This window comes from Tympanuchus pallidicinctus, unplaced genomic scaffold (genome assembly GCF_026119805.1).
Source record: "Tympanuchus pallidicinctus isolate F22 unplaced genomic scaffold, pur_lepc_1.0 scaffold3, whole genome shotgun sequence".
Classification (NCBI taxonomy): domain Eukaryota; kingdom Metazoa; phylum Chordata; class Aves; order Galliformes; family Phasianidae; genus Tympanuchus; species Tympanuchus pallidicinctus.
The window spans coordinates 76615733-76628015 of NW_026294747.1; the positions used below are offsets into that span (position 1 = coordinate 76615733).

The 12283-nt window shown below is 36.3% G+C and overlaps 1 protein-coding gene across 1 annotated transcript in view; it reads left to right on the top strand.

The window, feature by feature from the left end:
* DNAJC1 (DnaJ heat shock protein family (Hsp40) member C1) overlaps nt 1-12283 on the top strand; it is a 93788-nt gene that overhangs the window by 59744 nt on the left and 21761 nt on the right. Inside the window, exon 8 of the mRNA XM_052696288.1 lies at nt 1046-1212. Coding sequence (XP_052552248.1) covers nt 1046-1212 — 167 coding nt within the window. The remainder of the gene's footprint in view (nt 1-1045; nt 1213-12283) is intronic.

Below are 12283 nucleotides of genomic sequence, written 5' to 3' on the forward strand. Positions count from 1 at the left end.
CTTGGCTATTTTTTTTTTGTTAAGAGTGTGAATGTAAATTCCTGCTAGATTTGTGAATTGAATTTCTTTATTAAATGTTTGAATGGTTGTCAAAGCAGAAAAAAAAGAGGAGCACACAGGCATGCAGTAGGGAGTGGAAAAATGGAAGCAGCATGGACTGCTAAAACTGGAGATGGGAATAGAAAAAGGAAAAAAAAGAACAAACACTCAGATATACCTGAGGCTTCTGGGTGCTTCTGGGTGTTCTAGCTTCTTTTTCTTTCTGATCCTCTTCTTTTATTTCCTAGAGTTCTGGCAATTTTCAGTCAATCTTGAGGCTTTCTTTCATGTAGGTCATGTAGTATAGTACGTCTGTTTTCAGTTATTGGATTTTAGATTGCTCTTGTTGTCCCTCCTTCTTTGGCGTCCCTTGGTTTGCTAATCTCAAATACTTCAAATACTATTTGAAGGACAGTGAGAAGCAGAAAAGAGTTGTCAGTTTGGGAAATGAAGTGCAATATTTAAATATTCCTAAAGGTGTGATAACAAACCTATTTGTAGTTAGTGAAATCTGAGAACAGTGAAGCTATCTATTGGCTTAGGTTTTTTTTCACAACACAGCTAACCACAAAGTAATACAGAACTGTCTAAGGCTCACTTTTCTGCCTTTGCTGTTCTTGTTTTAAAGCTAGCAAGACTTTGGAGATGTTGTAACTGCTCCCTGTGCTTTTGCTTCTACTAATCTTAATTGTCAGATGTTGTAGTAGTGACAGGAGCTAGCTGTGTTTTTGAGGCATTCTACATTTGGCACTCTTTAAGCCATAGCTGCAGGTAGAAGAGGTGCTAAGTATATGCATTGCTATTTAAAGCAATAAAACAAACAAAACGAAAAGCAAATAAAATGATTATGCAGCTTTCTAAGTTATCTATTTCACAAAGAAACTGAAGACAGTTCCAAAATGAAAACTGGATATAGCATTCGGATTTGAGGAGCTAAGCCTGCTTCAGAGTTATACTTCTCTGCAGTATTTGAAGCATTACTTTTTTCTTTTCTGTTTCTGTATAGAAGAGAAGAAGCCTAAAGTCAAGAAACCAAAATCTGAATTCCCTGTATACACTGTTCTGGAATCAAGTGCATACATGCCATCCTATGACCATGGAGCTTCTATAGAAGAGATCGAGGAACAGATGGATGACTGGTTGGGAAACAGGAACAGAACACACAAAAAGAAGGCAAGTTCAAAATCTTGAATGTAGTTATATATTTTAATTGTTTTCATTTGCTTTCCTATTAAGAAAATGGTGTGTCATAGGTGCAACCATATTTGCGTATAGGTGAAATCTAGAGGAATTTTAGTTGTTGGGTAGAGATTATGTTCAGTGTAATTTGTGTAATGACACTGAAAATGTTAAAATAGGAGGTAGTTGATTAAATCATATGAAAGCTCTCTATGGCTTCTAATATAAATACTCTTTTCCTTCTCTAGAAATTAGTAGAAATATTGTTGTCAGGTTACCTGAGGCTTGTTTCTCTCTCTGAATTGCAGTTAATAACATTTTACTTTCCAGAACTGATTCTTCTATGCTTTAAAAAAAAAAAAAAAAAAAAAAAAAAAGGGTTTTATTATGCTCTTAATATCTGTATGCATCACATTTTGACTATGAAACTCCTTATGTATTTTGTATATTTGGTCTGACTTAGAATATGATATATGCCTATTGTTAAGACTCTTGCTGCTTAGAGGTCGGAGTTCTTACTGGCAGTTACTGTAATAAACTTCTGGTAAATGTTATTAAAACATACTGGCTTGAGAATGTGTAGTTTTCATCTTAGTACTGAATTATGCAGATGACAAGAACGAAGATGTTGTAAATTGATCTCCTTACTTGAAAATCTGTCTTGCCGGACAGACTGAGGTGAGAAGGATTGTATACAGGGTGAAGTTAGGGCAACATGTTGACTTCAGTGTCAAAAACAGTGAAAGAAGTTGCTGCTGTTGTCTGTTTACTGTGTGCTGAAGATTTTCTTACTCTTTGATTTTTTTTCAAGCCTGTGAAAAAGACCATCTCTGTTTTTAGGCAGACGTTATTTTTTTTTACTAAAATAATTTACATTTGCATGTCAAATTTAATCATCTTCCAGTACTGTATTCCTAGGCTTCATGACTTTTCAGTTGCCAAGTTTCTTGCTGTGTGTTTTTGTGCCTATTAATTCTCTTTTTCCGTCTTATTTATATTTATTATATATGTATATATATTTATACACACACACACATTGTTTTCTTTTGTATTTCTGTTATAGTTTTTTTCCTCAGAAAGCTCAGCTTTTGACTTCTGCGTAAAGAATTGAAACTCTGAATCCTTACACACTGGAGCATAGTCACACCCAGTTTCTCTAAGCAAGAGCTCCTGTCCTTAATTCTGAGATAAGCTGACTGGGAGTTAGGAACTGATGTTTACAGTCATTGCTTTGTGTTCCTTAATGCAAGCAGTCTTTGTGGCTGGAGTCTTTCCTTGGATTTCCATGAAAGTCTTTCTTTGGGTTTTCATTGAATGAGACTGAGCCTATTCCGTCTATAATTTTGCATCTTCCACACAGAGTGAGTAGAAGTTGTGTCTTCAGAGACACTGCTAAGGGAACAAAAGTTGTATCCTTGTTCATCCTTTCAGACATAAGAGTCAAAGAAATGAAAACATATTGAAGAACTCTTACTGGAATGTAAGTAACTTGTTTTTCTACGCTCATCTGCGGAGGTTCAGTGCTGATAAAGTTGACTTATGAGTTTACTTTCAGAATTGCATTCTGTTGCAAATGGGGTTAAAATTTTAGGGACTGTTGGGCAGTTTGAAAGTATACTGTGTAGGTAAGATATTTGGCCTGAGCAAGCTGTGATGAGGTGTGGTTGACAGCTAACAGCTAAACTGCAATGCAACATTTGGTATAGTAGTACTGAACAGCAGATCCATGAAATGTACAAAGAATTGGAGAATGTCTGTTCACTGGCTGTAGTGGCTCGCAGGAGTCATTTGTATATCAATATAAGGATGTTAGTGTCATTTTATTTGTAATAAGCTGACTGGGAAACTGACTGTACCACAAGTGAATTGTTTCTGTCATTCAGTGGATTTTCTGCTGTGGAAAGGTACGTTTTCTTCTGCTACACGTCACGGATGTGAGCATGAAGAGCATCCCGCTCCTACCTCCTATCACTTCTTTCATAGACAGATAACAAAGTGTGTGTAACATTGGTATCTAAGTTTTGCTTGTCTTAGGAATAAATTTCTCTTCCATAAAATGTTTGGCCATCAGACTTTCTCTTGGGATCATCATGCTTCACTCATATGAAAGCTTCCTGGGTTTGTGGGGCTTTTTTTCCTTACGTTGGCTTAAGGATGTGCACTGTGTAAAGTACACGAGGCCAGGGAGCGGTTACCCATGTGAAAAGATCAAACTGGCTAGATAAAATAGTATGCTACTATGTCATCCACCCATAAATAGTGTATTGGAGTTGTCCTTGATGTTCCTGTCGCAGGTCTAGGTGATTATGTCTGGCTTTACATTGTCCATGGCTTCTTTGCTCTGTTGTCTTTGGTTCCGTAGAGGAGAACTTTACTTTCTTTACTCCTTTCTTTGGAAAGTACTATATCATGACAAATCCACAGTTTGAAACACTGTATCTGCTCTCTTTGGAAAACTAGGTTTATGAATTTAGATGCATTGAAGCTGTATAGCAGGAAAATTTAGATATTTATTGTTCTTTCTTCAGCAGTAGTCTGGATTTTTCTCTGATGTACTTATCTAAGAATGAATGAACAGGAAGAATCGATCAGCAATAAAAGTCAATTTTGAAAATAATATATACTAAATAGGAAAAGTTGAATAGGTTGGGTTTTAGCCCTGAAAAGCTAAGCTAAGTGACTGTTCCAGTCCATTCCAGGCTGTTCTAGGCAGAATGGTTATCGCGTCCTGTTACTTACAGCCTTTCACAAATATATATATAAAGATTTATTTGAAACAAACAAATTTACATTCACATCTGGAAGCACATGTAGGGGGAGAAGTGTAACTAGAGCATGTTACCTTCACCACGTTTGAAACCTTTCTTTGATTGCCTGACCTATTCCTGAACTTCTTCTGTTGAAAGTAGTGCAAGCAGGCTTGATTGTATTGGAGAGCATGGAAATGGTGCAGTGAGACTCCTGAGACTTCTTCTATATGAGAAAAACCATGTACTTAGCTAGCGTTAAGTTGCAAATTCATGTAACTGTGTTTACACTATTCGTGCAGACTGCATGACTCAAAGCTGAGAGGAATTGCTAAAAGCTCATTCTCATACCAGTGGAAAATTCTTTCTGTACTTTTAAGAGTTTTATTCCTAAAGCTATTTTCTTCGGTTGTTGAATGTTAGTACTTCCAGATTAGATCTTCTTCCATGTTATTAAGAGCATATAAGTAGCTAAATTTACTTCTTAGCTTCTGATTTTTATTTATCTGTCACCCAAAATGGACTAGAGTAAGTGTTCTGTGTGTGCTTGTTAAGAGGTAAGGAAAATGAGAAGTTTCTCCTGGTCTTCCTTTTGGTTGTGTTATTTTGTTGGCCTCCATGTATTGTTAAGTATTGCATTACTTTGTAGCTGCTTAACCCTTCATTTTCCTCTGGAGCAACCAGAGGTTTGTAGATGTAGAGATGGAATTAAAAAGACCATCTGGGTATGTTATATTTGAACTTGTTCTGTCCTTTCTGCACATGTTCATGCAAAAATATATGTATTTATCATTTCTGGACTCATTTTATTGATGAATCATTTCAAAATAATTTCTCTCCAAGTGGGATTTCTCTCGTAATCTTCATTCTGATCAGATTTTACATGATTTGTGATGCACGTTTTCATGAGAGTCCATTGTCTATGTGAATAATGTGTTGATGCTGCAGGAAAATCTTGGCCCTTGAGAAATCAGTGGGAGGTTTATCATGGTCCTGAGTGGGGCCAGGATTATAATTCCTTTTGGTTTACACATTCCTCATCTTCTCCCGCTGGAATCTACTCTTTATTCATCTCTAAAGATAGGTTTCCTAGTTCTTCCTCAGTGAGGGATGAATACTTTTGACCTTTTGATATTTGCTTGCTCTGTTAAGGGGAAATAAAGGTGGAGAAAGACAGTGCCTGATCCCTTCCAGCTGGACCAGATGTATCGATTAAAAAATCATGTTTCTCATTATTTTTGTTTTTCATGTAATCCTGCAGCACTTCTTGGCATTTGGGTTTTTTTTTATATTGCTGGAACACCTGGCTTGATTTTACTGAAGTAAGAATAGTAACAACTATTTTTGTGCACAGAGATGGGAAGCTTAGATAATGTGCATCTCCTGCATTTTCCACATTTCCAGACTCTTTCTGGTTAAAATGCTCTTAGTACTTTTATTTCCTATGGACCATTCATGCACTGTACTTCATAGATGGGGTGCTGAAAAAGAGTGTGAAAAGTTTTACTTGAAAGCTGACTGTGGAACAATGCTGTAAAATAACCAAACTTTACCTGCATGAAGTACCTCTCTGCTTCATAACTTTATAAGGCAAACTGCTGTACAAATGCTGAATTGTCATTCTGTTAGCTTTAAGACTGTGGTTTTGACAATTAAATTTTAGTCATTTTATAACCTTGCGCATTGCGTGATTGCCAGCCAGCCTGCCACCTGCTCTCTTCTGCCTTGAATCTTCCCACATCTGTGCTGCTTTGAAATCTGAGTATGCTTTTTCTTCAGTAGCAAATAACATGGTGCTTGTTCTAATCAGACATCATATGACGGATTACCTGAATGCAGTTTCCAGGCTTTTAAAAAATGTTAATGCCTTAAGCAAGTAGTTTGTATCTTAGCAGGATTAAGGTGCTGTATAAACCAGATGTTTTCATAAGTTGGCCTTCTAGGGGAAGGGTTATACTGTTTTTGTGTGCTACCTGAGGTCATCTAGTTTTGAAATACTCAGTTTTCTTTTTCTAAGCAGTGAAACATATATAGTATGTGGTAAGCATGTTTGTATTCCAACTCCCTTTTATTCATGGGACAGATAAATGTGAGCAAGTGGCAGTCTGAGGTTGCTCCTGGTGTCCTGCTGCTGTGCCTCGACCCTGACCCAGAGAGATTGCTGTAGGTTGAGAAAGTAAATCACTCTGTATGCCCATTGAATTTAAGCCTCTATATTGAGACTGCCAGCAACCATACCTGTTAGTGTCAGTTATGATGCTATTCACTAGGAGCTAGCCTGAGCTCATAATACATTTTAACCTGAACTCCAAACTCTCATCAAATGGTGATGACTTTGAGTCACTATTGATCTGGGCCATATCGAATTTAGTGACCCTGAGGTGAAAATCCCAGTATTCTATTACCAAACCCTTAAGCATTGTAGTTTCACTGAAAAGATAACTTCATTTAAAAAAAAAAAAAAGAAAAATCTGCATCAGCACGGTACTGAAAGTGTTAAGTCAGAAGACTCTAGGCTATAGTTTATTATGCTTTGTGTTTCTGCAGAGGAGGCAGACTCAGCCTGAGTAGAATATTGTTTTTTACATTTTACAAGAATTCTTCAGTGCCCTTCCTATAGGTAGTTCCTACAATTTTCGTATTTACTTTAGAGCTAATGAAATAGCTACTTGTGTCCTACGAACACATACTGCTGAACATAGGTATTTATACCTGCCTATAGAACATACTGAGGCTCTTGCCTGAGCCCTGTGAACAAGTGCAGAACCAAATATACATCTTTCTTCTGTGGAGCAGAAAGCTACTAGTGAAACATTCATGGTAGCAACTGAGATGGTGAGGGGAAGGCACTCCTGTTACTGTGTTTGCGGAGCAGGTGATAGGACTTCATTTACCAGTGCAGTCGATGATCACCTCAATTATTCAAAAATTGTATGTTTTATTCATCCCAGACACGTATAGCATTCATTCTCTTCCTTTTTTTGTTCCTCATTACAAGCTACTCGGTTGTAATAGACAAAAGAATACTTGAAAAACTTCAGTGTTTTCAAATATCATACTGAACAGCCAATGGCTTGTTGATTTTTTGTTTATGATTTTTTTGTTTTGATTTATTTTTTGTTTATTGCTGTGACTGCTGAAACAGAGCAGTTTGTTTCTGGCAGAATGAGTACACTTTGCAAATATCTGGCCAAATAGTGAATTTTTAAAAGTTTTGTTGAGAAGAAATACAATTTTCTGCCTTTTGAATCTTCTTTCTCCTAATACAGAAAACAGTGTTTCTTTCAGACTTGTACCTTAAATATTTATGCCTCTATGGACTTCACTTTGTACTTGAATGCCTGTAAGAAGAGCAAAGAGTGATATTTTTTTTTTTTTTTTTTTTTTTTCCCCCTAAAATAGTATTTATTAATTTCTGGGTTTTCCGTGGGTACGAGGTCCCACATTTCATCTGCTATATTAAATATGCAGTGCCTTTAATTTTCTCAGCTTTTTTTATGGAAGAATTAAGTTGCAGGATGATTCTGACAAATTCTATGATTAACATCTCCAGTTGTTTTCTTTAGTGGTGTAACAGAGATTAAAAAACAAACTGCAATTGTGAATACAAAACGAAAAACAGAAATTATGCCAGTGGTAGGTTCAGAGAAAATGAAGTTGTTATGGCTGGTATTAATGCCAGAAGTGGCTTACAAAAGAGTTGGAGAGTTGGGAAATATTTCAGAAATAGAAAAATTCTGGAAATAAATACCTGCTGAGCCACTGCTAATGTAAGAATGTGGAATTTATGCATTTCCTTCTGTCTTCCTGTCCTTGACCTATTATTTTAGGTTGGATAGATTAACAAAGCATAGGAAACTTTTTATTTCTGTATTTATTCATTTATAGAATGCATTGGTGTGATTACATGCAAGTCAATAATAATCTTCTCTCAAATGTACCACGTTCATGCTGCCTCAAACTAGTTATGTCAACATATATAGGCAGGAAAGTTACACTGTGAACCATTTAGGAGATTATAGAAAATCAAAATATCAATTATTTGATATGAAAGTGAAAAACCTTGTGTGAAAAGTACCTATTTTCAATCCAGACAATTCTGGTAGTGTGTGTAAAGGAAACAAACAGGCAAAATACGTATTTCTGTAAGGACATGTTCATTATGTGTAGTAACAGTATGATATATAAACACTGTCATGCAACCTTTTTATTAAAAAAAAAAATTAAAAAGATGATCAGCCATGCATATGTACTAAATTAAGGCCATACAATTGATTTTTTTCTGATATTTCCTGATCTCGATTTAGTTCTTTTTGTCTAATCAAATATAGCAATGTAGGTGCTTGTACTGCACAGACTAATACAGTCTGATTTCACCACATGCTGTTGCTGTGTGGTGTCAAGTTATAGCTTCCAGGGGTGATTTATGTGCCTTGTAGCCATAATTCAATCTGACCACAGTTATACACATGCTTTTTTTTTTTTTAAATATATATATATATAAGTATATTTGGACCTCAGTTTTTTGAGCCTGAAAAACACCCAAAAGTTGAAGTTAGCTGTTCAAAGGGTTAATCTGTGCAGACAGATGTGTAGGGCTTTTCAATTGCAGCTCTGTTTTAGCACTAGGCTGCACTATGACCTCTGTGTAGACACCTGCTTGTGTCCAAACCAGGGCTGTGTAATTTCTAGGGCTAATGTCAGTTCTGTTACATTAACTTCTAGAACTTGGTGTCTTGATTTGCTGCGTGTCCCAAGTCTTGTTTCCTTTCTGAGGGTGACATGGTCATTGTCTATTGCAGAAAGACTTGGTAGCAGACATAAGAGAAACCTTGAAACTACCTGTGAGTGATTGGGATTTCATCTTTTTCAATTAGACATTGAAATTCTGACTCTTGTCATTGGAAGTCTCTCTTCTGATTTGAATCTTATATCCGTTTTACATAAATTCACAAGAAGCTGTTGGTTTTGTAAATGTTAGTCGTCATTGCCCAGCTTGGCCCATTTGTGGCCAGGAGCACTAGAAATCCTGATTTTTTCCTTGTCAGTGCTCCCTCCTTGTCATCTCCCTTGATGGTCAGCCACTCTGGTCTCTAATGTAGAAAGGAAGAGTGGAGGAGTAAGAAGGAGGTTACAGTTGTGCCCATACGGGGTAGAAACTGCAGGAAGAGGTGAAGTCTGAGTAAATGTGTGCTTGGTTTGCTCCTGCCCCTCCAATGTAACAGGGAGAGGGGTTCAGCTGTGACACACTGTATCCTTGAAATTTCACCAGAAGAATGAGAGGCGGGTGCTGTAAATCTAGAAATATCTCTGAAATGGGATTTTCATAGGATCCACAACTTAGGGATCAGAAAGAATTTGCCGTTCATGGCATTAATTTCTGTAGTTCAATTCACTGCTTCTATTCTCAGCTTTTTGATGTAAATTTAAAGTGTTCAGACTGTTGCAAAATAGTTACTTTTCTTGGTATGTTCTTGGCTGTTTTTAAATTGGAGAAAGAAGCTAGCTTCAAATAAATCCAATTTTAATTTATAATTTAACATACATATTAATTTCCCAATACTTTTGTATTGTCCTTTCCAAACAAATTAGTTTAAAAAAAAAATATATATATATATATATGATTAGATTCAGCATCTTACTTTCTTGTACCGTGATGCTTCTCTCCTCTTCTCTAGAAGATCATGACTGTAATGGCTTCTGGTCACATTTATTCATAGAAATTGCTCAGAAATTATAATCTAGGGTAAACTCCAGCAACTAAATAAGTGATGCGAGCTGTTTGGCTTTTGTTTATCTAGTAAAGATAAATACGTAATCCTGCCTTGCTGAGGAATGACTTAATGCTACTGTCATAAGTATTCTGCCTCTTAGAGATTTTCAGAGAGTCTCAATCTGGTTATTAACTATTTTCTGTATAGCTTTTGACAGGCAGGATACAGTCTTGAATATATCACCTTTAGTCTTCGAACCCTCCATTGAGCACACTTAAGCATGCAATTGTATTCTATTTAAATGAATAGGAATTGTGTCCATATTTGAAGTTAAGTGCTCTTTGAATTGGGATGCAAATGATTTGGCCTGAACAGTTCTTTATAAAATGTTACTGGGTAGTATATTACATGCCCAAACCTGCAAAAAAGGAGAGCACTCTTTACTGATTATGAGAAATTGCACACTGCGATAGAGGTTTGTTTTCCATGTCAGTTGAGGCACTTCCAACATTTTCAGTAAAAAATATGGTGCCTGTACTCAAGATGCATGTTGTGAAGGGGAGGAGGTTCGTGCATCATTTGCAATTGAGTGCTGTTCTGTGAAAGGAAAATGTGTGTTTTGCTGCAGCCCTCGGACTTCCACAAAGTAAGCATGCATTCACAGCATGCATTTACTTATGAAAACAGCAGATTTTATGTGGTGTTTAGCATCAGATTTTCTTTTACGTGGGGCTGGTTAAGGAATTAACTGGAATGCTGGATGGCCATCATTCTGACCATCCGGCATCCTTACAGTGGTGTTGTCATCTTCAGTGTGAGAGAAACTGGGCCTGGGTTCGTTTGTTAAAATGCACACATCAACAAAGAAAACAACGGTGCTTCGATTTTTATGATTATTTTTAGGTGGTGCTGGTAATTCACATTGGAAATTTGAATTATAACAGGAAATAATTTCAATGGAGAGTCTAGGTACTAAGTTACTGACGTAATATTTGTTGTGGGTTTTTCTGTATTATTATTATTTTTTTAAACTAAGCTATGCATGTCTCTGCTGATACTAATAGATATCCAGGCAGGTTTTGCTGCATTGGGCTTTTTCTTTGCTTGCCTTGTTTGGAAGATTTGCTTAGTGATAAAACACTAAGAAAACAGCAAGAATTGAAATGGCCACAAACTGTGGGAGGGAAAATCTGCATGTGTGAGAAAAGGGAAGGTTAAGCTTGATTTTTTTAATTAGCCCAATTTGTTTTTATATCCGTTAATTTGACGGGCAGATTCAATACGTACATATTAAGCAGCTGAAATGCTGTTGCCCTTATTTTCAGTTGTACACTATTTCACAATAATTAAGAACAACTTTGAAATTTGGATTTTTTTGGAAGTGCAGATGCGTGAAGTTGTCATTAAACATGGATGATCTGTGAATTCATGAAAGCTTGACAGATTTTTTGTTTCCTATGTTACTGTATGACTGTATGAGCTAAAAAGTTTAGTGTGGGCCATGTTCATGATGTTTTCCAGGTAGCTTCCCTGGGGTCCTCAGATACTGTTTCTAATTCTTGCAGACATATTCCAGTGGGACAGTAGATTATTTTTCTTTCTGTGTATTCTCCATAACCAGAATTCAGAGTTGTTTTGTGTCATGTCAGAAAAGTTAGATTGAGGATGGTTTAAAATATTGAATGCTTTTTAATCTCATATGTTAATAGTTTCAAAATCCCAGTACTATGCAGTGTACCGAGATGCTTTAAGTAAGAGTGTATTTTGTACTGCCCAAAGCTGTTAAGTGTTCTAGACTCGCTTAGTCTGCCCAGTATTTTGCAAGCGAAAACACTCTGTAGGAATAAGGACTACTCATGTGCTTCAATGTATCTGCATGGCTTTGGGTTCATCTTACCTAGCAAATTTAACAGTATGACCAAAGACTTGCTTGCATCAAGCAGTTGCAGAAAGGTTGCCACCAGCAGTCTGTTGTGGACTTACTGCCTTACACACTTATTTATTGAAGCTTGTGAACGCTGCAAAATTATTTTCCTCAACAATTAATAGACATATGTGTTCTGGAAGACTTGCAGTGCAGTGTTATCTTCTCTATCAAATGGAAATACTTTCAAAACCACATTTAAGTACCCAAGTAGAGTGGTGTTCAGAGAGGGTATTAAACTAAAAACATTTGCTCCCTTTCCTTGGGAGTTTGTCCACACATTAATGTATCACAGGCCAAACCTAATTACCTATTCAACCTGTACTTTATTTGATCTGCATGCCTGAGTGTCCTACAATCAAATTTACTGAAGAGCTTCTCGCTTTTTTTCTGCATTAAAACAATTGCCTTGAAGCAGCTAACAATTAAAAAATAAATGAGTTAACACTTTCTGCTAAGTGCTACCATTTAAGTTGTAATATGCAATTAAAAACTACATTTTAATTTCTGTTCAATTACATTGACTTAAGTAGTAATTTTAGTGTTATATTTATGAACCATTTACTTGTGACGTTTTTCCTCTGGCTTGCTTGATGGAAAAGTAGATTTGATTTTGAGAGTATAGCAAGAAATAACCTTCTAAAAAATCTTTTACCTCCATGGTTTGCCATAATGATGTA